Source organism: Macaca mulatta, chromosome 14 (genome assembly GCF_049350105.2).
Source record: "Macaca mulatta isolate MMU2019108-1 chromosome 14, T2T-MMU8v2.0, whole genome shotgun sequence".
NCBI lineage: Eukaryota > Metazoa > Chordata > Mammalia > Primates > Cercopithecidae > Macaca > Macaca mulatta.
In genome coordinates, this window is record NC_133419.1 from 125,146,794 (window position 1) to 125,172,400 (window position 25,607).

At 53.4% G+C, this 25,607-nt stretch overlaps 3 protein-coding genes and 1 long non-coding RNA gene across 5 annotated transcripts; 2 read left to right on the forward strand and 2 right to left on the reverse strand.

The window, feature by feature from the left end:
- Positions 1-278: 278 nt before the first annotated feature.
- On the forward strand, positions 279-7,556 carry NRGN (neurogranin). 2 transcript variants are annotated; one of them, XM_015115926.3, is made up of 4 exons: positions 279-435; positions 5,843-6,069; positions 6,309-6,329; positions 6,741-7,556. In XM_015115926.3, the coding sequence occupies exons 1-2, from the start codon at positions 421-423 to the stop codon at positions 6,062-6,064; spliced, it is 237 nt and encodes a 78-aa protein (XP_014971412.1). In that variant the 5' UTR covers positions 279-420; the 3' UTR covers positions 6,065-6,069; positions 6,309-6,329; positions 6,741-7,556.
- A 252-nt stretch (positions 7,557-7,808) lies between these two features.
- Positions 7,809-12,498, reverse strand: VSIG2 (V-set and immunoglobulin domain containing 2). Its single transcript, XM_001110168.5, has 7 exons — positions 12,320-12,498; positions 11,664-11,821; positions 10,930-11,137; positions 9,949-10,107; positions 8,957-9,076; positions 8,707-8,851; positions 7,809-8,004 (listed from the first exon to the last, which is right to left on the reverse strand). The coding sequence occupies exons 1-7, from the start codon at positions 12,390-12,392 to the stop codon at positions 7,872-7,874; spliced, it is 996 nt and encodes a 331-aa protein (XP_001110168.2). The 5' UTR covers positions 12,393-12,498; the 3' UTR covers positions 7,809-7,871.
- An 889-nt stretch (positions 12,499-13,387) lies between these two features.
- Positions 13,388-22,382, reverse strand: ESAM (endothelial cell adhesion molecule). Its single transcript, NM_001257484.1, is given in 7 exon segments — positions 13,388-14,213; positions 14,466-14,592; positions 14,892-15,014; positions 16,307-16,462; positions 16,643-16,844; positions 18,444-18,622; positions 22,193-22,382. Coding segments are annotated over 7 exon segments (1,173 nt in total). The 5' UTR covers positions 22,263-22,382; the 3' UTR covers positions 13,388-13,897.
- A 966-nt stretch (positions 22,383-23,348) lies between these two features.
- LOC114672431 (uncharacterized) lies at positions 23,349-25,446 on the forward strand. The gene is made up of 3 exons (XR_003722819.2): positions 23,349-23,565; positions 24,810-24,850; positions 25,195-25,446. It is a non-coding gene; the product is annotated as an uncharacterized LOC114672431 (long non-coding RNA).
- Positions 25,447-25,607: the final 161 nt, after the last annotated feature.

The window sequence follows — 25,607 nt, forward strand, 5'->3', positions numbered from 1 at the left end:
TCGGGGTCCTCCTTCTGCCTACTCCGGCGTACATCTGCCTGGCAGTCTGCCGCCTAGCAAGCCAGGGGATTGCGCCCGGGAGGATGGAGTGTGTAGGAGGCTTGGATACAAGCGTGTAGGCGGAGGGGCTGGGGCAGGAGCGGGAGCGCGGCGGAGACAGCCGCGAGAGGGCGTGGTCCTCCCTCCACTTCTCCCCGCCCACCCTGCCAGAGGCTGCTCCTGATTGGCTTCCCGGCCGCGGGGCTCAGGTTACATTCGCGAGCGGAGCCGAGCGCGGGAGACCGGACCCGAGAGCTGAGCTGCAGGTTCGGCGCGGGTCGGCTGGCTGCCGACTGCCCCAGAGCCCCCACCCGGCACCACACAGACCCCACCCCCGCCCTGCGCCAGCCTTGGTCCCCGCCGAGGACCCCCGACACCAGCATGGACTGCTGCACCGTAAGTTAGAGGGCCCGGGGGAGGGGCACTTGGCGGGGTCTGCTGCGAGAGACGCCTGAGAAAGCCCTGAAGGGCGAGTGAGGAATGGAAGTGGATGCAGAAGACCTAGGAGCAAAAAGAAAAGGGGTCCTTGCCGAGACGTGGGTGGTGGATGGTGGAAGGCGCCCGCCCGACTTGGAAGCCGTAGGAAAAATGCTCCTCAACTCGCGGGGGCGTCTGAGCGCCCATCCGCCAGGCAGCCTGGGCTGGACTGGGAGCTCGGCAGGGCTCTGCAACAGGGGAACTGCAGGTTAGGTGACAGGAGGAACTTCCTCCCCAGTGGGACGCTGGAAACCATCGCCTGGAGACACTGCGGCGACTCCTTTCTCCTGTCATTTGGCCCCCAATCCGTTCCCCATCCTCTGCCGCCGCCGTCGGTGGGCGGACAGGCTGATTCTCACGACCCTCCAACGATCGCCTAAGCTCCCTGTGCAGCGCGGGCTGGTCCATATTGGTTAGCTCGGTAGTGATGCTGGCTGCAAAGAGCCTAGTCAGGGTGGTTCTAGGGAGGGGTTGTCCCGGCCCCCAAGGCCTTCTCGCTCGGAAGGGGCTGGGTGAAGTGACCGCGAGAGAGCCCTGCTGGCGAGGGAAGGAAGTGTCTGCAATTTGTCAGCGCCCACGCGGAAACCGGGGTACTGCAAGTGCCCAGCGCCCGAGAGGGTTGCTGTTAAGGTGACTAGGTATGAAAGCGCCTGGCACAGGCCCTGGCTCCTGCCTCACTGGAAGAGTACAGTGGTCATACGTATATGAAATGTATTTGTTTGCGTATTTGTTTTTTGCCTCTGCACTTGGAGAAAGACTATTCCAAAGTCCTTGTATTTTCAGTCATTCAGTCAACCAGCTAATGATACACGAGGTTACTGACTTTGCCACCTTATGGCACAGTAAAGGAAAAAAAGTGAGCTTTGGAAGGAAAGGATAGCCCAGTACTATAATAGGTGAGACTTTCCCATGTCTGGGTACAAAGAGGCAGAGAAAACTTAGGGGCAAGTGGTGGTTGCTGCGATTTTAACTCCTATTAGTTTCAATAATAGTCGCCAGTTTGTGAATGCCTGCCCTGCAGTCAGCACTTTATATTTAATCATCGCAACAACCCTGTGAGGTAGGTATTATTTCACAGACATGCCGACTGAGGTTTAGAAAGTTAGATTTTTCCAAGGAAGCATGACTCCTAAGCGTGGAGGCAGGATTCAAACGTAGCCCTGTGTTCTTCGAAGAGCTGTGCTTTAACCTCGCCTCTAAATATTTACTGAGTATAAAAGTAATCTGCTCATAATAGAAAATGTAAAAACTAGAGAAAAGTATGAAAAAGAAACATGTCAGTCACTTACAGTCCCACCCCCTGAAGAACACCCCGATAACATATCTCCTTCCAGCCTTTTCCCTCTGCTTGTTATTCTACAGGAAGCAATTTTTTGGTTGTGAAGGGAGAAAGGGGCTCCTCATGGAGGTTCCTGGGCTCCACTGAGGAAAAGCCCCTCCTCCAGCAGTGTTGTCTAAAGTAGAGAAGATAAATGGATGGTGGGTTCTGGGAAATGAGCTGGGGGGAGGGGAGAGGTGAGGATGAGAGGGGAGTGTTGCTGGGAAAGGGGAAGTGGGAGACATGGTCATTGGAAAGAGGTGAGTAAACAAAGAATCCAGGAGGCCAGGGAAGGAATGGAATTGGTCTCCTCTGTGTCTGCAGTAGTAATTAGAGTAGGATGTGGGGGTCCCTTCCTGGAACTATTGCTCTTGAGTGCCCAGGGAACCATACTGAAGGATTAGTAGACATGGTTCGAGTCAGTGTCCCTTAAACAAGGAAAGGCTACCCACCCAAAAGGTAAAGAAGAAGCAGATACACAATTATCTCCATGGCCGAGGGCCTGGGGCACCTCCTCCAGTGCACCCTGTGCAAAGGAGCCTTCCCAAGTCATGCCCTGTCCTAGAGATCTGCAGGGCTTAGGGCTGAGCAAGAGAGAGCACCAATATCAGACTGTGCAGGAGGACAGGAAGAAGAAAGGGTGATGGATGGAGGGTTGGGGAAGGGCAGGGCTGTGGGGGGGGCATTTTCTTCCCCTTTCTGTGGAGGGCGGGACTCAGTGCTGGGAGGGAGCTGCGATGTGTAGGAAGAACAGCATACCTCTTGGGGGCTAGAGGCAGGTCCCTCTTCCTCTTGGATTCTGGAGCTCTCCTCACTGACTGCATCACCTGGTGTTTGGGAAGAATCTAGTCCTGTCTTATTCTCATTTCTCCTTGGTACAGAGGCTCAAATAGAAATGAGGAAGAAGAAAACAGATCTGCCTATTTTTTTTTAAGAGACAGAGGAATGGTTTTTTATTCCTGTTGATTCAACTATTGCAGTTGCTGATTTACATAGCCATATATATATGACTTTCCCTGCATTCACTGCGCATGAAAAAGCACATGAAAGAAACATTTTTTTTTGATCCTACTCATTTCTTTTGCTTAGTCTAGTTGGCTTGGCCCTGCTGAATTCATAGAAATAATTACCTGCCCTGAGGCAATGGCTAACAGCAGAGGCTACTGAATCCATCCCTTCACTATTTGTCAACTGAGTGACCTTAGGTAAGTTACAAAATGTCTCAGAGGCTGTTTCCTGACTTCTCAAAATGGGGATTAAATGAGGTAATATGTGCAAAGCACTTAGTACAGGGCCTGACATATAACAAGCAGCAAGCAGGGGAAATCCTTAAAGCTATTTGGATTTGGGAGCTGAAGGAGACTTTTTTCATTAGTTGTGGCTGAAGAAAATGAGACTCTCAGAAATGAAGCGATGTGCCCAGTTGGGACTAGAAGCCTTGGCTCCTGCTTTGCTGACCAGGGCCCCTTCCACCTCCTTCTCCCTCCCAGAAGTCCCTAGTTTCTATGGAACTCTCAGGCACACACCAACAACCGTAGCTTCGGAAGGCACTAGCCAGACACCATGACCAGTGAACCTCTTCCCAGGTCCTTTTAATCCCCTTCCACTTCCACCTGTGGACTGGCAACCTGGCAGCTGTGTCCTGACAATTCAGCTGAAGGAGAGGGAGCTGGTTCTGGGGAGGAACATGGTGTGTCGGGGGTGGCTTTGCCTGCTATTCCAGGTTTCCATTCTGGATCCAGCTGGGGCGGGTGGTGACAGCAGGTCGGGTCTAGCGTGGTTGGAGGCAGATATCCCTTCTTCCACTCAACCTTCCCACTCCTCCACAGCTGCGAGGCCAAGGAGGAGAGGTAGGTCAGGAATTCTTTTTTATGGTTGTCACCCTCTTTTGAGAAGAAGCCTTACTGTTCCCTGAGGATATCCCAAGAAAGACTTGAGCTCTAAGAATAAAACATTCCAAAGGAGTCTTTTCTGAGCACTCTAGACCTGTGTTGGGCCCCTCCACAACCATACCTGCCTTTTTGTAACTTTTGTTTTCTTTGGCTTTTCTACCAAAATGTAACTCCTTTTACCTGTGTTTAAATCGACTGTGGGCATCTTGAGCACAAATGGAAGAATGTGAAGCCGAGGAAATGAGGCTAACCTTGGGAAACATGGTGAGGGGAGCCATTTTTAAGCCGGGGCTTGGGCATCTGGAGTTTAAGGCTTGTGCCCCTGGGGCAGAATCTGGCTAGGACAGTGATCACTGAAGCCTTGCTCATATCCTGTCCACTTCTATGAACTGGATGGATGATGGCAGGGAGAGCGAATGTGCAGAACTGAATTACCATTATTATGTGAAACCTTGGTCATCTCATGTCCTAGAAGAAAAAGATAGTCAAAGCAGTGGAAGACTTCATGAAAAAAAAAAAAAGAAAAAAAGAAGGAGGCAAATTCCTAGAAGCCAGAGAGCCAGATCAAAGGAGAAATGTCCTTCTAACTTCATAGTAACCATCCCCATCCTGACCCACGCTAATACTGCAAGTAATGTTAAGCAACAAAGGGGCTCAGAGGCTGAATTCCTCTCCATTCCATAGCCTTTTTTCTGCAATCTATACCATCAATCCCCCATCCCCTTCTACTTTCAACCAGGGCAGGCTATCAGAGAAACAGAAACCTAGTTTGAAGCATAGAGGTGGGCCTAATTATTAGTAGGTTGAACCATATGAAATTGTTATTATATGACCACTTTTGGCCTGCAAAAACAACTATTTCACATTAACTTAATGTTATTTTTAAGACAATCATAAGAGCTACCATTTATTGAGCAGCTAGGTTGTGCAAGAGACTTTATGCATATCATGCTGTTTATTCTTCCCCACAACCCATAGAGGTAGATAATATTATCCTGATATTTTAGAGGAAGGTGCTGAGATAGGAAAAGATGAGATAACTTGCCGAAGGCCACACACCTATAGCAAATGGTAGACCTTGGTTGGTTGACTGGGCTGCATTTGCTTGTCCTAAAAAGTAGGGGTAAAAATATATTCTGACTCTGAAATACAAAGGTTTGAATCTTGGGTCCACTGGTAACTGTCTTTATGACCCAGGTAGGTTTTTAAACAGTCTAATCATTAGTTTTATTAGGGGTAATCATAAAAGGGTACGTAATAGCTTTATTTTGAGGGACTAAATAAAATAATGCCTGTAAAACACTGTTATTGCACCTGGAACAAGATAAGTGCTTAAGTGGTAGTTATCACCATAATTCCTTTCTTCGTCATAAGCACACCCTGGGGAGGGCTTCTTGCTCCTGCTGGTCTTTTCCTTTCCTTTCCTTTCCTTTTCTTTTTTTTTTTTTCCTTGGAGTGAAGACTTTTCTCTATCACTTCATCCAAATCATCGCCTATCTCCTGTGTCTGAGTTCATCCTTGGGCAGTGGAAAATGAAGAGTCAATGGGAAAACAATCTCTGGGCCTCTTGTCTTAGGTCGGGGGAGGCTGACTCACTGACTAGTATCCCCAACTTCTCCCCAATTCCAGCTGTGAGATTCCTGCATTTCTACTGGGGAGAGGGCTGGCGGACTGAGGCTTCTCCACCCTCTCCATGGAAAACCCTGGACTCAGACTGGGTCCTTCTGAGCTGGAGTTACCCTCTGAGAGCAGGGGGACAGGCGGCCACTCCAGGAGTGCCTGCCGCTGTTTTCCTTGCTGCTCCAAACCAGCCTCCAATCAGCTCTGCAGACCCCTAACTCGGTGCTGGTGATGGGCCTGGCTCTTCCACACCCAGTCCTGCCTGCACTTCTCTTTCCTGAATTGAGACATGACTGTCCACCTGGCCCTGAACCTTCTTCGCCTGTCGCTGCCCATGCCCCAGTGCGTGTCCCTGCCATAGCCCTGCTCCAGGCTCGACACCCCGCACCTCCCACCCCCGTATCGCTATAGTCCCAGTCCCTCAGGGCTCTTCCTACCCCACTCCCGCGGATCAAGACACAGTGACCCCACAAGAACCCTCCTGCTCCGCCCCCAGGAGAACGCCTGCTCCAAGCCGGACGACGACATTCTAGACATCCCGCTGGACGACCCCGGCGCCAACGCGGCCGCCGCCAAAATCCAGGCGAGTTTTCGGGGCCACATGGCTCGGAAGAAGATAAAGAGCGGAGAGCGCGGCCGGAAGGGCCCGGGCCCTGGGGGGCCTGGCGGAGCTGGGGTGGCCCGGGGAGGCGCGGGCGGCGGCCCCAGCGGAGACTAGGCCAGGTGAGGCGGGCGGCGCGCCGGCAGGCTGACAGCTGCCCTTCCCAGCCCTCCCCAGAAGGAGCAGGGGGAGAATAAGGGCGGGCTGGGGGTGCAGGGGGCGTGGTGGGAGCCAAGGGTTGGGGGATAGGAATCCGAGATGGGAGGTGGGTGGGTGGTTAGAGGCTGAGGGTTGGGCGGATTCCAGGAGCTCACCTGTTTCTCCCTCTGTATCCTCCTTTCTGCCCCGCCCTGGACCGAAGAAGAACTGAGCATTTTCAAAGGTAATGAACACGGCCCCTAGGCGGCGGGGTGGGACGCCTGAGTAGGAGAAAAGGATGGAATCCCTAGCCCTTTCCTCTGCCCGTCCTCACCCCTCCCAGCCGGGGAAAATGCACCCTGCCCCTGCAGGTTTTCTGATACATCCAGACCCCCGAGGCTGCGACGGGGACATACATATGCAAAGCCATCCCATTTGGCTGCACAAGCCCGGCCGGGGGGCAGAAATACATCGCGGCTCGCACACGTACCTGCCGCGGGGCGCATTTCAGCGCTTTGACTCGGGGTGGGGGGTTCTGGGTGACTGAGGCCCCCTGGCACTCCCCGCCCAAAGAATCCTGGTACTGAAAGGGGGAAAGGAGGGGGAAGAAGAAGTGGCGGGAGAGGGCAGGTTCTCAGACCTTTTCTGTCCTCAGTTCCCGAGGAGAGATGGATGCCGCGTTCCCTTCGCAGCGACGAGACTTCCCTGCCGTGTTTGTGACCCCCTCCTGCCCAGCAACCTGCCAGCTACGGGAGCCCCCTGCGTCCCAGAGACTCCCTCACCCAGGCAGGCTCCGTCGCGGAGTCGCTGAGTCCGTGCCCTTTTAGTTAGTTCTGCAGTCTAGTATGGTCCCCATTTGCCCTTCCACTCCACCCCACCCTAAACCATGCGTTCCCAAATCTTCCTTCTTTTGCTTCTCGCCCACCTCTCCCCACACCCAGCATGCAGCTCTGCCTCCGCAGCCTCAGTGCGCTTTCCTGCGCGCACTGCGGAGGGCGCCCTAAGCGTCACCCAAGTACACTCACTTAAAGAAAAAACAAGTTCTTTCGTTCTGTGCGCAGCTAAAAGGGGCGCCCTACATCTCCGTGCCACTCCCGCCCCAGCCTAGCCTCAGGACTTTGGATCTGGGGTGAGATGAAGGGAAAGTGTTTTTATGGTTTCGGACGCCCCTTGCTCTGACCGGAAGAGAAGTCCCTATCCCACACCTGCCTGTCACGTTCCCTCCCCTTTCCCCAGCGCACTGTTGAGGGCAGCCTCTCCAGCTCTCTTGTTTATGCAAACGCCGAGCGCCTGGGAGGCTCGGTAGGAGGAGTCTTCCACGGCCCCGCCCCGCCCCCGTCGGCCCCGCCCTTCCCCCCCCTCCCCCCGCCGGGCTCCTGGGGCTGTGGCCGAAAGGTTTTTAATCTCCGTGTGTGCATGTGACTGTGCTGGGTTGGAATGTGAACAATAAAGAGGAATGTCCAAGTGTTCAGAGGGTGCCGGGGGAGGGAGTTTGGGTGCACAAGGCCTCCGCTTGGAACTTGAACAAGTCTCCTTGGGCCAAACCAAAAATCGGGAGCTGGTGGGTTGAAGTGGAGAGGCACCTAGGTTGAAACCTACCCCTTTGACCCAACCAAACTTCCTGCCTACCTTTTCTCGGACTTCAAGCCCATTCCTTCTCTTACTGTTAATACTCTTGCCGCCTGGAGGAATTCGCCATACCAGCAGAAAGAAGGAGACAGTATGGTACCCATAGACTTTAATTATTGATATTCCCCCTCACCGCCCTCCCAGGGATTGGGAGAAGTCACACAATCATAGGGAGCTTGGACTTGGTGGTTGTCACGGTGCTGGCAGACGAGGGTCTTTCCAGGAACCCCTTGCTAGAATCAGCCCTCATAGAAGTGTGCTCAGAGATCCCAGGAGCCATGGCATCCTCCCTGATGGGTATAGGCAAGTTCTTAGTGAACAGTAGAAGCCTCCTGCAGAGGACGGCCATCCTCTAACCTGGGGACTTTTAAATTTCACTGTGCTTGAGAATAATCTGCGGAACTTTGGTCAAAATGAAGTTTCTGGGCCTCATCACTCCCTAACACACAACTCTAGGAAGGCTAGGAGTGGCCTGAATCTGAATGTATAACTAGTTCCCAGTGATTTCTGTCCGGGTAATCTGAGGACTCCACCTGGAGAAATATTGCTCTGATCTCTATCCTAGACCCTGACTGGCAACTAAAGTGGATGACAGAGGCAGCTTCTCCTCCCCTTTCCTGATTTCCTCCACAGAAGAACTGAACTCAGCTGACTGCTCAGGACAAATCCAGCTCCCGGCATCTACAAGCCACTAATACTCCCAGGTGGTTCAGAACAGAAAAGTAAACTTTGTTAAATATGAGGAGGGGCAGGGCAGTCCTGCAAACTGAGCTTCCCTGCCACAGCTTTTACCAGCCACTCCACCCTGTACTGCTTGCCTGCACCCTCAAATACACAGGTTATACTGCTGCCACCAGCAAATCCCAGGGCTGAACAATACCTCCTACCCCTAAACACACTGAATGATGTTGGAGTTTGAGGACTGCAGGCACCTGCTTTTAACCCAAGCCCCTTCCTCCCTCCTTGCACCATCCCCCAGCCCTCCTGCTCACCGAAGGTCACTACCCCCATATGTCTCCTTGGGCTTCTTCCCCCTCTCTTTGTGGAACCTGATCAGACAGAACGCAGCAACTGACAGCAACAGCACGACCAGGAGCACCCCAATCAGAGCTCCGGCCACTCGGCCTTCGGAGGGTTCTAAGGAGATACAGGACCTTCAGAGTTGCAGGCTTTCCTCGGCCCACCAGCCAACAGCTTCCCCAACACAAGGCTGCTGGCCTGGCCTCCACCCAGCATCCCTACCGGTCACAGAGAGGGTCAGCTCACAGGATGCACTGCCCATCTGGTTGGTGGCCACACAGCGGTAGGTGCCCGAGGAGGTCAGGGAGAGGTTGGTGAGAATGAGCTGGCCAGACACCTCATCTAGAGGATGAAGAGGAAGTGTTCTGCGGCCCATTCAACTCAGTGAGCACCTCTATGAGGACAGCACATTTCATGTCATCCTTACAACAATCCTGTCAGGGAGGAACTAATTTTTTTTTTATTGGTGGGGAAACCAGTTCAGAAAAAGGAAGTAGTGTATCTGAGGAGACCCAGAGAGGAATTCCAAAGCTGCTACAACTTACCTGTTCTTTCCACCCTACATAGCTGCCTTTTTGGGAGGAGGAGGACTGTACACTCATGAAGGATTCAGAAACTGGCCATGGAGTCAGGGTGGGGTGCTTACTAGCTGATGTCAGGTTCCTGGTTTGGGGTAAAAGGCTTGATTGCTAGAAACTGCATCCTGTAGGGTGGCTCTAAGTGGACACAAATGCTTTTTTAAACTGTTTACCTTTGCCTGAGAAGGCAAAGCACATACCAGGAGGTGATCTGGGGGTGGCTCATTCATTTCTGGATTGATAAAGGAGTTTGCTGGGGCTGGAGAGAACAACTGAATCCAGGAAGAGGAAGCTGAGAAACTGAGGCTCCTCCAAAGATACTGGTTAAAAGATTCAAGACAGTCTGTGCTACTCTGCCTCAGTTTCCTCTCTAGGAAGTTTGGAAGTGATCCATGACCCTTAGGAAACCTAAAAGAAATCTCCCCAAGGCAGATGGGTGGGCATCAAGAGAATGCTCCCTGCCCTCTACTTTCTTCCAGGATATCAGTAACATATTCAGCTTGAGAAATACTCCCAGGATCACCCAGCCACACACTGTGCAGGAAGACAGGCAGGAGGGAATAATACAGGAAGCCAAGGAAGAGGCAGATTTGCCCAGGTCTCCAGTCCCCTCTTCCTGATGCCCTGGGCCCTTACCTTGAACCATGCTGCCAGGAGAAGGTGTAGGAAAAGATCCAAGACGCACCCAGTTGTACACTGGCTTAGGGGCCCCCTCGGAAGAGCTGCATCTCAGTGCAGTAGAGCCTCCCACAGAGGTTTGTCCACTCTGACTGCATAAGGGATTACTGGGGGGAACTGCAAAAACCAGAAAGTTCCTCAGCAATCTTCCAACCCCACTCCCAACTTCATTAGGTGCTACATTCTCTACTTCAATACCCCTATCAAACAGTGGTCCTCTTGTGTCCACACACCACTGCATCCCCAGGAACTGAGAGATTTCCACTATTGGAAATTCTGATTGTTAGAGAAAACTCTTCCTCATGTTGAGCCAAAATGTGTGTTAACATAATATCCACCCATTGGTTTCAGTTCCTGCCCTTTGGGCCCACAAAGAGAAATTAAAATCTCTCCTCCACATGACAGCCCTTCAGATAGTTGAATCCAGCAGTCATACACCCATCCTAGGCCTTCTCTTTTCCATCTAAACACTGCCAGCCTCTTTGATAGTTTTTGTGGTTGCTCATCTCTGAACAGGCTCTAGTTTGGGTTGAGACAGAAGCACAAAGTTGCTGCTCAGTAATATCGGCCCTTGTTCCTTTGATGGCCACTCCCCTTCTCTGCCACTGACCTTGGGAGGGACAGAATCCAACTCCCAATGAGAGGCTCCCCCATGATGGAGCTTCTGGGAGCAGACTCAGATCCCCACATATGGGAAGGGCTTTCTCTCCCACCCTCTGTTATTAGGCTCTGATGGAGGAGATGCTCTCAGTGGAGGGTGGAGTTGGAGTATGACCATCTGGATTAGAAGACTTGAAGAGAGAGTATTTTCGCTTGGGGCCCCCAGTGCAGTTGTGTGCTGGGGTCAAAAGTCAGAAACTGGAGATTTAGCAGGACCAGTGCAAACCCCCCCAAGTATGTGAAAGAGTATGTGGCTCGTGGATCCCCAGCCTGCCTTACCCAGCACAGTAAGGTTGATTAGCCCCAACCCATTGGTGTAGAAATCTGGTGGGTTGTTGACTTGGCAGAGGTAGGTTCCTGTATCTGATGGGTGGACGTCAGTCAGTTTCAGTGTGGCCACCCCCACTGTGGGGGGGTTCTGAAGCAGGCTGACCCGCTTTGACTTAGAACCAGTTGGATATAGTTGGCCATTGGTGAAGTACAGGATCTGGGGAGAGGCAGAAGACACACATATGTGCCTTTTTCTGCCGAGCATCAACTCTACAGTCCTTCCTCATCAAAGTGGGTATAAGAGGCCCCTGACTTACATTAGCCAGGGAGCTGACACCCTGTAGCTGGAACCTCAAAGGTCTCTCTGTTCCCAAACACCACCCCCTTTTAGGTGCTAAATGAACCTGATCCATTGGTCTCTCTCTTTCTCTCTCTATCTCTCTCCCCCCCCCCATCTCTCTAAGAGAGAGACAGAAGAGGCAGCATATTATCTTGGTATCAGTCACAACACCTTAGTGTCAATGGATACACTAAGGCAGGGGAGTTGGAAAAAGGATCTATGGGAGAGGAAAGGAAGATATAGGGTCAGGCAGACTGCAGCTCTGAAAAGATCTTGGGAGAGCCCACTTACCTTTTCATCGAAGCATACTGATCCCCAAACGCCCCCTCCCTACCCCATGCCCTCTTCCTGGGCTCCTGTCCCTCCAGGCCAACCCAGCTTCATGCAGTTGCTCATAGCTCACCGGATGGGACTCAGAGATGGGCTTCCCAGGCTGCACAAAGCTCCACTCCAGGGCGAAGCTGTCTCCCACCGACGTGCTGTAGGTGCAGGTCAGCTCGGCTGTCTTCCCCAGGGGCGTGCTCAGCGGCTCCGTTGGTACTTTCACCTCCACGGCCAGCCCTGGGGCCGGGGACCAGAGGGAGGTAGGAACCCAAATTCCAGTGATCTGGAGGGTCGGGCCCACCCCCCGGCATCTACATTGGAAGCTGGGGGCTCCCTCCGCAGAGCACAACGCTCTCCCCTCAATCCAACCCCTCCCTTCCCAAAACCTGAGGTTTCCGGGAGGGGCCAGGTCTTTGTGGGTAAAGGAGCCGGAACCGGGCCAGGTAAGACGGTGTGTGTGTTTAGCAGAGAAAGGAAAACACTAACCCTGCGGTGGGGTGGTTCAGGCCTGTGCGGGCGGAGAGGCCGAACTCGCCCGCCGGCCTGGGGGCCTCTCTCCTCCCCACTCCGGGCCTTCGACACCCCCTCCCCGGCCTCACCCCAGGCGCCTTAGGGCCCCTGAGGCCCACGGCAGCCTCGTCTGGCCTGGCGGGGACAGAGTGGGTCCCAAGGAGCCCGGGAAGCCAGGCCTATGCCCCCCAGTTCTCGCCGTGGTCCCGCCTGGCGCCTCCTCACCACTCAGGCACAGCAAGCCTAGCAGGGCCCCGCAGAGAAAGGGCCCCGGGAGCTCGGCCATGGCCGCGTCCATCTGTCCTGTCCTGCTCCTGCCAGGTGGGCGATCAAGGTCGGTCTGGGTGTCGGGGAGGGAAGGGAGCACCCAAGGGTAGCCGCCCGGGCTGGGCAGGAGCGAGACTGGTATCTCAGAGCAAACAGGGGAGAGGCCGGCACCGCAGGTTAAAAAAAAAAAAAAAAAAAGTGGGCCTCCCTCCTCTCCTCCAGCCCCAATTCTGCAGTCTCTCTATCCCTGCTCCCTCCTTCCTTCCTCTTCTCCCCAAAGTCTGAAGCTGTCAGGCCTTGGGAAAAGGGCTGGGCCTTCTGCAGAGAGGGGCTCAGCACTGGAGCTCCGGGAGGAAAGCTGACTTTGGAAGGTGTCCTGCTACCCCAGAGCTGGCAAGTGGGGTCCCCACCTCCGAGCCTCACTATCAGTGTGAGCCCCAGGCCGCAGACCCTTTCTGTCCACACCGCTTTTCATTTCACCACTTACTGAGGTAGGAGTCTGGGTGGAAATGAGCACCTCTCCATTTCCACAGCCACTCCATTTTAGGGGCAGAGAAACTGAGACCTAAAAGAGACCCTACCCTTGGTAGGAAAAAACATGGCAGAATTTGGACACAGACCTGCACCCCATACTATGCCCAGCGCTCCCTCAGTAACAACAGAGATCTCTTCCAGATGGACAAGAAGTGTTTTTGTTAAGAATTCCGTGGTGTGGGAGAGGAGCCCTCCTGAGCTTCCTCTCCCCTGTCCCTGAAGAGGATGCAGATGAGGTACACGCACCCCGTAGCCGGGAGCACTCAAGCTCCAGCAGAAAGCTACCAGCTCCATCCCTCTGCTGTTCAGAGTAGCTCAGAGTCTCCTCTTCTCCACGTGACAAACAAGGACCCTTCTAAACACTAGAAGAGCTGCTCTGAGCCTGTGGGGAGAAGTCCTCCTGGGTACACAGCTTGGGAAGGGGTCCACTTTGCGTGCTCCTGAAGCTTAATTTCTAGAATTCTTAGTTTGAAAAGGCAACTTGTTTCTTATCCCATACATACATTATGTGTCTTTATTGAAATTTGCAAATGAAAACAACACATATTTCATGTTAGTTTAAAAAATACATTCCCTATCCTCTGCCCCAGTAAAACCTAACCAAGCCAGCCTGACAGGTTATATCAATACAGGGAGCTGGAGTGGGAGCAAAGGGTGGTGTTAGATAGGGGTGGGGTACAGATCAACGGGGCCTGGGAGACTCAGTAACTGGAAGTCTCTGCCACTCACTCTTGGTGAGGAGTTAATTTCAGCAGCTGGCTTCACAGGGAGGAGTCAGGGGTGGGTGGAGGCTCCTCCCAATTCCAGATCCACTTCCTCTTCTTCTATCTCCTGGACACTTAGGTGTTACTGAGACAGTTTTCCCACAGTAAAGAGAGGTGGGGGCAGAGTACTAAGGGTCTGGAGTGTGATTACTCTCCCATGACTCAGGCCTCTGTGCTAGAGGTGACCCCTATAGGAAAGAGAGACCCCAAATCCTTTAGCTAATGAGTGGCGGGGTCATCACACCAGAGAGCCAGCTTGACTCTGGGCGGGCACCATCACAGGCACAGCACCCATGCGGCTCAAGCCAGAGGAAGAAACTCCACCAGGGATGAGAGATATTGGTTGAGGGTTGGCCCCGTCTGTTGTGGGCAGTCTTGGTGAGGGCAGGGCCTGGCTGGAGAGACTGGGCGTGGGGGTCAATGCACCAGGCCTGGGAGGGCCGTGGGGTGGCCGGAGGGCTCGTGCGGAGGTGACAGAGGAAAGGGTCCCATTCTTGGAGATTGTGTCTGAGCTCTTGGGCCAGGGCAGGGTCCGGGGAGCAATGGCATCCTCCCTAGTCATCAAAGAAATAACAAGAGGTCAGAAGTGGGAGGGGGAAGGAGGAGAGCGTTCCTACATGCTTGGTCTTATATGCCACCTCTCCCTGTACACTTCAATACTCCTTTCCCTCTCCCTTAAAATCTGCCCATAGGAATGATGTTTCAGCCACTGACCCCATTCCAATAGATGAGAGGGGCCTGAATTCCCAGACTCTGTGAGGAGAGCAGGGAGAGCCCCCACTGCAGCAGAGACCAGGGACACTTACTTGATATCATTGGCTGGCTCCTCCAGGGCCTTGCCCCGGCGGTGGTACAAAAGGACCAGCCCAGCCAGCAACCCCAGTCCAACCAGGGTACCCACAACAGCTCCAGCAACCACCGCAGCTCCAGGCCCTGGAAAAGGCATCGTGTTAGAGGGGGACACCCAGCTGAGGGGTTCCCACCCCCTCCAATCCCACTGCCCCTACCCCTTCTGCCACCATACACATTCCCTCTTTTTCCCTGTCAAGGAGAGGGGTGGCTGTTGAGCAGGAAATGACTGGTCACTGACCAACCATTTGTACAAACATTTGATCAGGGCAAGCTCCATGCCCTGTTACAATGAGAGGCCTCAGGAGACAGGCCTCCTCCCCACTTGCAACCCCTCCCCCACCATTGACCACTCTTCTTAACCACACTTACCCCTCACTGACCTGTGCTCACTTCCAGGGTCACATTACACTGGGCAGTGCCCACCTCATTGTGGGCCTTGCAGACATAGACTCCAGCCATGGAAGAGGAAAGGTTCGTGAGACTTAAAGACCCACGGATGACATCTGTGGACACAATTTAGCCATCAGTCCAGAGACCCTCTTTCCCATTAAAAAAAAATATATATATATATATATATATATATTTTTTTTTTTTTTTTTTCCCTCCTCTGGAATGTCCCCTTTGACCCTCTGGGAGTCATGGCTTGTCTATTCCCTGACTGGGGGAGAGGTGTGACAGCTGGGCTCGGCTCCTAGCTGCAGACTGGCTAGCGCAATAACCTCCATTCCCACTCCTCAGTCAGAGCCCCCAGTGGATATCCGACAGGAGGCCGCAGAGAAAGTGATGCAAAGAGCAACCAAAACACCATTTTACTTTTATTTCGGCAAGACAGCGTGATGAGAGAGAGAGAACACTGGGGTAGGAACTGGTAAACATGGGTTCCAGAACAGGCCGTGTGACTGACTTTAAGCAAGGTAGTTGATATCTGAGGGTCTCCATCTCTTCATCTGTAAAATGGGGACAATATGACCTACCTAATGGTGTTGAAAGGACAATATGAACTAATCATTATAACAGTGAATGTTTATTGGCTGCTTACCCTGTGCCAAAGACTACTCTAGATTCTTTATGTGTATGCACTTACCACAATTTCCCAACAAACTTGTGAGGTAATAAAGATTATTTTTAAAAAAGAAAAAGCTACTGTTATAAAAATGGTCATGTGAAAAGTAGAAACAGAGGCAAAATGAAAATCCATATTTCCACAACCTAGATCCAACAGTTGCTAACTTTTTGCCATATTTATTTGATTTCTTTCTTTTACTTAGACACTTTAAAGTAAACACTTCAGCATAAATCTCCAAAAAAAAAGTACGCTGTCCCATATAACCACAATAGCATTGCCATGCCTAGGAAATTAATAAAATAACTATCTAAAATCATCGAATACTTCATATTAAAAATCTTTCAGTTATCCCTAAAATACTTTTTTATAACTGGTGTGTTCAAGTCACAATAATGAGTTCAAGCTGATGCGTGTAAAATCCGCATTTTACAAATTTGGGAATGAAGGCACTGAGTCACACTGCTAGTCACTAGAAGAGCTGGAATTTGAACACAGAGACTCCAGCTATAGAGCCCCTTTCTTGACAGTATACACAGTGAACGCACCTAACACAATACCTGCCCTGGCAGGGCATTTTTCTCTGCCCCCATCCTCCCCACACCCTCCTCCTCCTCCCCCGTGCTTGTCAGCATTGGCTCCCCTTTTCACCCCAGTCCCTGTGGTACCTCCCATCTTTCCCCTTCCCCAGCCACAGTCTCCAGAAGCCACTGTTTCCAGAAGTGTCCTCACCTAACACTGGTGCAAAGAAAGTCTGGAAGGATGGAAGCTGCCGATCCCACTGGTATTGGACAGCGGGCTTACTCCTTGGAGACTGGCAACTCAGGGTCACGTTGGCCCCCACACGGGGCACACCCTGGAGACGGCAGGATGGAGGAGCTGGAGGGACTGGGCAGGGGGAGACAGATTAAAACCACAACCAGGAGACCCACAGATCCTCTCCCTCTGCCCTGCACCCTTCTGTCACTTCATTTGTCCCTCCTCCAACTCTCACCCTTTAGGAGAGAGACTCACCAGACCTCCCAGTGTGGGTGGGGAGGGGTCCGGAAGTCTGTGCTTCTCACTCACCCAGCACATTGAGTTCTAAGGTTTTGATGCTATGGCCACTAGCTTGGCCGTTTTTGTCTTGCACATTCACGGAACAGCTGTAGGGGCCAGAGTCTTTCTCCTGGAGACCCTCCAGTCGCAGGGACAGGTTCCGGGAGGGCATGGAGTAGACCAAGGATACTCCAGGTTTGCTTGTTGTGACCCCATTGATGTAGGACAACACCTGGTGTGGGGCATAATACATCCCTACCATTACTACATGTGTATACTGTGCCTACAGGCTCAGCCAATCTCCCTCCCCCAACTGGCATTCTCCACATGCCCCTCACATGCACCCATTCTTCTAACCTGAACCAGCTCCCCATTCACCTTTTGTCCCTAGCCCCTCTCACTGCCCCGGGTCCTCTTCACCAGAACAGTTCTTGGTTCCCGTACATTGTCTCATCTCCCAATTGCGGTGTTTAGAAAGGTGACATAATAGTGGGAGGAGGGACAATGTAAATAGGAGGTATGTATGCATGCAACTCAGACTGCTGGGGTGGATCCAGGTTTGTAAGACCTGAAACTTACACAATGGGGGGAGACATCTTCGAGAAAAAAAATATGAAAAATATATTTTAAAAGTATCAAATGAGGCTGGGCACATTGGCTCATGCCTGTGAGCACTTTGGGAGGCCGAGGCAGGTGGATTGCTTGAGTCCAAGAGTTCAAGACCAACCTGGGCAATATGGTGAAACAGTCTCTATAAAAAATAAAAAAATTAGCCTAGCATGGTGACGTGCGCTTGTAGTCCCAGTCCCTCAGGGGGCTGAGGTGGAAGGATTATTTGAGCAGGAGCGGTAGAGGCTATAGTGAGCCAAGACTGCACCATTGCACTCCAACCTGGGCAACAGAATGAGACCCCTGTCCCAAAAAAATCCAAATGACTTCCTTGAACACAGTTTTCAGGGGTTCTGAACATTGTTTCGTTCTCTTCTGGGTAAACCTTTATTTGGATGTAAACCTGGTGTCAAGACAGATGGGCGGGAGACTGTGAGAGGAGATGGTCTCTTGGTTCTTGAGGTGGTATAAAGGGGGGCAAGGTGACAGATGAGAATCATTTGGAAAGAGAAGTGGCCTGTGACTCGACAGTATTCAAAGCAGAGAATGTGAAAGCAGAAATATGCTCTTTTTTTTTTTTTCAGACAGAATCTCACTCTGTCGCCCAGGCTGAAGTGCAGTGGCTGGATTTTGGTTCACTGCACCCTCTGCCTGTGGATTCAAGTGATTCTCCTGCCTCAGCCTCCCAAGTAGCTGGGATTACAGGCAGGTGCCACCATGTCCGAAAAATTTTTGTATTTTTAGCAGAGACGGGGGTTTCACCATGTTGGCCAGGCTGCTCTGGAACTCTTGGCCTCAAGTGATGTGCTCACCTCGGCCTCCCAAAGTGCTGGGATTACAGGTGTGAGCCACCGCGCCAGGCCAGAAATATGCTTTTACAAGTCGTGTGTGTTACCTCCCCTAAGCGTTTCCCAGTCCTCCACTTCCATTTTTTCCCTCCTCCTCTCCACCCCCATAACCAAGTAAAATGCCTCTCCACTTTTACAGTATTTTGTGTGCTGGATTTTTAGGGAAAGTCGGCAAAAGATAATTGCTTGGGAAGTCTCCCATATCAGAACAAAAACTGAACCGGTGAAGACTTCTGCTCTTCCCTGAAACTCCTTCCCCGGCCCCCATTCCCCGGCCCCCATTCCCTCTCTACCCCTCCCACCCCTACCAGCTCTTTGCTTACAACCCCCGCTGGGCGCAACTTGCCGCTGGCTGAGAGGCGTTCCTCCCTCACCTGATCCTCCTTTTCTTTATCTTTGAAGAACCACATCACAAAGGGCACCTCCCCTGGCTGGGCTGAAGACACCTCCGCGTGCAAGGTGTACCACGCTGGAAGCACCACTTCCCCTCCCTCCACCGCCTGCAACTGGTTGGCGGGCAAGTGCAGCTGCAGCTCGGCCCGCGAGGGGGGCGCTGGAGACAAGAGCGAGGCGTGAGTGCCCAGGACCCGCTCCCAGCTCCGCACGCGCACCCTGCCCGACGCGGCTCCACGAGAGAGTGAGGAAAGTCGCTCTAACAGGAAAGAGGAACCTTGCGGGGTCCGGCCCCTGGAGGCCTCAAGGGGTGCCCAGGGACCACTGGTTCAGTGTCCTGCTTCCCATTTCATCATTTCACCGCCAGCCTCTGCGGTTGTAGCGGGGATGGGGACACATTTCTATGCATTTATTCGTATCCAGAGGCGTAGATTTCTGAGCATCAAAGAAAGGGGGCAGATTTCCAGCGAGGAGGGGCAGATATCAGGAGAAAGGGCAGATCGACTGTTTCTGTTGTACCTTCCACGTAGCCCACTTGCTTCCCTAGTTTTCCTGAGCGAGAGCCAAGGGAGAGTAGCGATGCTGCTCAGGGCCGCCAGGGTCCCTCACTCCTGAGTTCCCGACGGGCGGAGGGGTTTGGGAGGCCGCCTGGTTACCTGTTAACCCTGCGGCTCCTTCTGAACTTGCCAGGAGCTGGAGAGAGCAGAACGGCCCAGCGCCCAAGCCTGACCCGGTGAATGCGATGCTCCTCGCCCTCCCGCGCAATCCCAGAGGCGGGCTTCCCTTGGAAAACGGAGAGCTGAAACCCGGAAATCTCCTCGGAGCCCTTCTGGGGTCGGGCGATCTGGGCAGAGAACTCTCGGGTGGCAAGGAATTAAGGGCAGCGCGAACGACGGTCTCCGGACAAGTATAAAGCCTCTCCTGAGTGTGTCCGGCACTCGGGGTGGACCGGGGTGTTGGTCTCGAGGAGGGGGCTATTGTTTGCACCATGGCGTCCTGAAATACTCATCCTTTGCCCTTTGGGGAGGCAACAGAGCAGTCAACTGGTAAGCCCTTTGGGGAATAACCCTGGGCTTGCACACGGCCAGGCCTGAGGATGCTGGCTGCTCTAGTCCCGGGCCCTACTCCCTCCAGGCCTCGGCCCTCTGCCTCGGAGCAGAAGACGCCACCTCTGCGTGGCGAGCAGGCGGCCAAGGCCGCGGGAAGAGGCCGCGGGAAGAGGCCGCAGCCAGGCCCCGCTCTCCACCCTCACCCTCGGAGAGCCAGGCTGAAGGCCTCTAAGGCCTGGGAGCCGATCCGGCCAGGATGCAAGCCACCCCCACCGCTTCCCGGCTGCGCCGTACAGAACCCCCACCTCTGTTACTTGGCCTTCGCAGCATCCCCCTTCTCATTTCCTGGAGGATCTCTGTGGTCTGGGCAGGAAATTTGTACCCAGTGATAAGGCAGAAGACAATGAAGGGGGGGCCACTAGACCGGAGGCTCTACGGGAGGAAACAGTCCCCGCCTCAAGGAGCTGGACGCCCCCTGGGGACCCAGCCCGCTGCCATTCCGCCGAGGCCGGGCACGCCTGGAGCCTGCAGGTGCCGCCGGCTCTTCCCCAGCCTTCCTACAACGCGCACCGAGCGGCCGGAAGCGGTTTCCGCCAGGAAACTGCCTGAGGCCCAAAAGGGGCGCGCGCTTCCTTCACCTTGTGGACCACCAGCGACCTCCCCAGGTCCCACATTTATAATTCCACTTGCCAGAAGGTAGAGGAGAGTGAAGAGAGATAGTAAACGGACACACTGGGGTCTGGGCACGTGCTTCTTGCCCTGCGCCCTGTCAGAAACTAGGAACAGAAGAGGGCCTGAGGCTTTTCTGCTCTGTCCTGGGTGTCTGCTGGCTCGGAAGTCACCCAACTGGTCCCTTTTCTTCGGTCCCAGGGTCCACGGAGCCACTGGGAGAGAAAAGGAGGCTGGTTGGGTCTGAGAGGACACTGGGACAGCCCAAAAAGGGGACCCTTTCGGCCCACAGCCCTCTCCGAGGCCAGCGTGAGGGAGCCGGCAGGGGCCTAAGGAGAGCGAAATGGGCCCGCTCCCCAGGGCAACTATTTTTAGTCTCCGTCTTTCTCTGAGAAACTCCCCCCGCGGGCTTCTCACGCCCCAGGGGCAGCGGCGCTGAGCCGCGGAGGAGCGTGCTGAGGCGGAGAGCCTCCTCGGGAGCCCAGAGGAGCGGAGCCGGGCGCCTGCCCGTTGCCCCGCGGTCACCAGTGCCATTTAACCCTCGAGTGGCTGGCGGGAACTGGGCAACCCCCAGGGGAGCCGATAGGAACTTTTGAGTCCAGGTCTTCAGTATGACGAACGGAGGCCCAAAGCTGGGGTAGGACAGAGGGTTGCAGATGAGCAGCAGGTGAAGCCTGGGACACTCAGGCAGCCAACTTGAACTGTCCTCTCTCGCTTCAGAGATTCCTCCAGCCCCCACCCCCCGCAAGGAAGGGGGATAGAGTTGGGGTGGAATGCAGAAGGAACAGAGCTGAAGTTGAAGTTGGGAAGGCCGGGATGAGATGTTTGAGGGATCCTGGAGCAGGCCCACCAAGCCCGGAGGGACAGAAGACTACTGCGGGCTTTGGTGTGGCCTGGGGGGCTGTACTTGAGACCCACTTTATCCAAGGACTGTAATATTGCATGCCCCAACAACTGTGGAGCACAGAACAGGCTAAAGGGGACACTGGTGATCCTCATCTCAGTCCTCATCATTGTGGCTGAATTTCACTCTACAGCTTTCCAGGCCTTACTTGTCCTGACATCCTGCAACCTGAGAAATGAGTTAAAGTCAATATAGCTGAACCCACCCTTCACTCCCATTCGAGATCCTTGAAGGGGGATGGCAAGAAAGCTGAGGGATAGCAAGTGAAACAGCTTCAAAGGGCCTAGTCCCGCCGGGTCCTTCTCTCCCAGGTGGAGTTCTGAGCCACCCCAGCTTCAGCTGAAGCCAGCGCCCCTGGAGGCCTCCAACGCTTCCCAAACCCTTGCTCCAAGGAGGTTCCCTTCCTGACCTTTGGCCACCCTCCTCTCAATTTCCCCTCATCCCTTTGGCTCTGGGAACCAATAGGGGTGGTGGGCCTGGAGGAGGGGGGGGGGTCACAATTCTGTTTCTCTGTGCGTTTGAACCCCTCCCCCATTTCCTGTGTCCCAAATGACCTCACGGTCGTCCTTTTGGGGCACCTCCCTTGATTCCCAGGGCAGGAAGCAGGAGGGAGCAAGAGAGAGGATCTGCGCTGGGGAATTGACACAAAGTGCGTGTGTCAAGCCTGGGGACCAGAGGTATTTCCCCGGGGGATCTTCCTCATCAGCTTGTATGTGGGGTCGGGGATGAGAGGGGGCTAGAGTTAAGTCCTTAAGCTCTTTAGCCAGTGTCTCATCTAGCGGCTCAGCTCATCCGGCTCTGCTGGGTGGGGGGTGGGGAGTGGACAGGGTGAGCAACGGTTCCGATAATTCACCCCAGAGGTATCCAGGTCTTTCGAGAGATGCCGTTACCTCCCCCAGCCATCCGCCCCCACACCCAAACTGGGAGCTGTACCCGCCAAAGTGAGAAGTCAGCGCCAGCCAGCGATGCCCTGGAGTGGGATTAGGAGGTCAGGGGAGGAGGGCGAGTCGTGGGACCCAGTTCCGCAGCAGTGGCCAAAGTTCTCCCTCAGGGTCGAACTCACCCCATCCCGCATCCCAAGTCCCCTCCAGGTCCGGGTTTCACTCACCGAGGGCACTCAGCCCCAGGAACAGAAACCGCAGCAAGTTGGTCACCAGGGGCCCCGGGAGGGAAATCATGGTCCTCCCTGGCCCGGACCGAGTCAGAGGCGCCAGCTGCGGGACGCACGGACCCGCAGGTGCCGAGGCTGCGCAGCGGCCGGAGCGTGCGCGGGAGCCGGGTCGCCGACACCCAGGGCGGCTCCAGCCCAAGTCTGCGCGCCTGTGTGCTGGTGGCGGGGTGGGGACCGACGGCGACAGCGGGGCGGGGCATTCGAGGGGGCGGAGAGGTCGCTGTCCTCCCGGGCGGGGCGCGCGGGGTCCGCCGCCCGGGGGCGCCCCCAGCGCGCGGACGGCGGGATCCTGCAGCCTCTTCCAGGTCTGAACGCAGGGAGGGGTGAGGTAAGCTGTGATGCCCCACGAGCCAGCCAGGGAGTGGAGGGGGAAGAGGAGGCTCCAGAACTATCCTGAGCCATAACCTCCCCTTCCGCCGGGGTGGGATAGGAAGGGTGACCAGGAAGGGTGGGAAATTTGGGGACTATCCGAAGTCGGAACCACCCGTAACCCCTGACATGTAAACGCTCCTGGGCTCTGGCTCCAACAACCCGCTCCAAGCTTGGGGGTGCCGCATCCCCGGCCCAATCAGGGCGGCCTTCCTGAAGGAGGAAGAGGGGAGCAGCATTTTCCAGTTGCAGGCAGAGGCCGGAGCGCCAGCCGCGCGGACTCCTTTGTACCGCGGGAATCTGTGGCTTTCCTGGAGGCGGGGGCTGAGCGGCCACCGGAGCGCTGCAGCGAGGGCGACGGCGGAGGCCGCGCGGGAGCCCAGGGCGCGCGGGGAATCTTCACCTGCGGGCAGGAAAAAGCGCTCCGCGAGTTCCGCAGACCCCAACCCAGGCTGGAGGATTACCCCGGCCTGTGCCTCATATTCCGAACAGGGAAGGTTGGCACAAAGTAGTCCCAGGAGCTGAGCGGGAAACTGAGGCAATGTGCATGCTGCTCCCAGCTTAGCCCCTGAAATGAGCGGCGTACAGGCCTGATGTTGACTGGGGAGGAGGGGCGGCTGCGAGAAGGAAGACAGGACAGTCCCTCCGTTTCTTCTTTATACCCCGAATCTTCAGTGCCTCCCATTCCCGCAGTGAAAGGCTCAGGCGCGCGCTGATCCTTTAATTCCCGAGACTAGATCTTGTTCGTTGTGAATTGAATTTAACGCCCCCCTCCCCGCGCCATTCGGTCAAAAGGCACCTCTGCGCCCTCTGGCGGCCGCTGCTCCCTTACAGAAAGGCACGCACCTGTTCTTCCTTTTCTGTCCAACAGCCAAAAAAAAAAAAAAGAAAAAGAAAAAGATGCTTCAAACATCCCAGCACAGCTCAACCACCCAGCAAAGGTCAGTGAGGGCAGAAAGCATAACAACGATTTCCTGGCGCTGCCCGCGGCTGTCTGGGAAGAAAAGCAGCCAGGCCTGCGGGATTCCATTTACTGTACATAGTTCTGTTGTTTTAACAGAGTGTAGTCCCTGGGCCCACACCTCACACAAGGTCTTTTTCTATACAGTGCCCCATTCGCCCTCTCAGCTGCTTCTTCCTAGTGTGATCTGCCTGGCTCCTCTTCAAATACCTGCCATGCAGTGACTTTGAGAAATGCCTATGCAAACACAAAATTGCTCATGCAAACCCTGGAATCTAGTACTTGGCAGCTCAGTGGAGGCAAAGACAACAGGAAGAGATACCTGCCAGTCTCACACTCTTGTGTAGGGAGCTACAAACTTGGACTTGGCCAAGCAGATTGTGTGGTGGGGTTGGGGGCTGTTGTTTGGTTTTCCTATTCCATCACACTCAAATTTTTCTTGGCTTTAGTCTGCATTGCAAACCATCTCTTGTAAACACCCCTCCTTTGTTTCCAGACAAGTCACCCCAAATAAGTAACTCCTTCCAAGAGAGGAAGTACAAAGTCTTTTGGTTCTAACCTAGAAACACCAAGTATCTAATCACACAGGCTGTGCTTATCCTGATCAAGTGCTACATAAGGTGTAGCCTCAACATTCATTCCCTGTAGCTAACTTTTCCTTCAGAATCCAATCCCAAATTACATCTGACATGGGAAGTAAAGCTGCAACCAATGATTTGTAGTCAGTGAATGTCTCCATGCGACACAGGGGCAGTCTTTTCAAGATTCTTTGACCCTAGAGAATTGTCCTCACTATCTCCTGTCTCCTATTTCAGCAATTTCTTTCCTCTGACCCTGACGCAGTCAAGTAGTAGAAGTTAGCAGAGTAGCTCCATTACTTTGTGAAAGTTTTGGCCAAGATTCATTTTAGGGTGGACTGCTCTCCACCCTGGTGTAAATGACACAGATGATCTATGTGTGACCTGGGAACTGCTTACATAAACATGTGTGCAAGAGCTAAGTTCACAGTTTCATCTGTTAGAGACTTGCAGGTCATTAGTGTTTCTTCCAATCACATCTCATCTTAGATTTCAAAAGTAATTCCTAGTATTTACCTTTACATTTGAATATACTTTCTCTGTCCCCCTTGAATCAGTTATAAAGCTTCATTAAGGTCTAAATAGTACATTTTTTATTTTTGGCAATGCTCATAGTTATCTGACATCCTGCTATCTTCTTTTCTAGACTGTTCTGGCCAAAGAGACTGGAGATCCAGTATCAGCAAGGTACTTTCTTGGTAAACCTCCATTTCCCAATGCTCATCTTTGTCCTCTACCCCCCACCCATCCCAAAGCAAATGGTGAAAACATCTATTGGATCCAGCCTTTGCTATCTTCTCCATGCCGCTCGTAGTGGGTCTAGCAATGTCCCATTCTCGGTAATGTTCAGTAGGTCTAAAACATCCTTGCGAAATGTTCCCCAAGTGTTCTGCCCCAGCTAAGCAACTAACAACAATGGGAAGACGCAGAAAAAAAAATGCATAGAGCATAATGTTAGTTTTGGGGCTGGTCAGTGGCAACATTTTAAAGATGCCATGAAGTATTCCTGGTAATAATGCTTGTTCCTACAGCATTTAGCACTGAATACTATGAGATTATGGCTAAAAGATGGTCAAGACTGCCTCAGCCTTTAGGATCAGAATTCTAAGTTCCAAAGAAGAGCAAACTCAGGAGGATTTCCTCAGGCCTCTGCCTATAGATGCTGCCTGGGGAGAACAGGTGCCACACTCAAAACATTCTCAAGATATTTATATTCTCCCTGAACTAGTACCCAACTCCATAACCCCAGACTCAAATATTTAACAGAAACAAAAGCCATCTCATTGATTATAAGCTCTCTAGTTATTACAAAGATAAGCATCAATCAACCAACAGGCATCAGAATGAGAAAATCACTGATCTGAGAACATTCCGGCTGCAGGAAAAGAACACTTTTTGTTAATATGCAACTGTATCTTCAGTAGTATAGAAAAACGAGAAGAAT

Coding starts and splice junctions, on each gene's coding strand:
- VSIG2 (XM_001110168.5), bottom strand. CDS start 12,392: ATGGACGCGGCCATGGCCGAGCTCCCGGGGCCCTTTCTCTGCGGGGCC. Junction 11,822..12,319: donor AGGCTTGCTGTGCCTGAGTG/GTGAGGAGGCGC, acceptor CCCCGGCCCCAG/GGCTGGCCGTGGAGGTGAAA. Junction 9,077..9,948: donor TCCTGGCAGCATGGTTCAAG/GTAAGGGCCCAG, acceptor TTCATCCTCTAG/ATGAGGTGTCTGGCCAGCTC.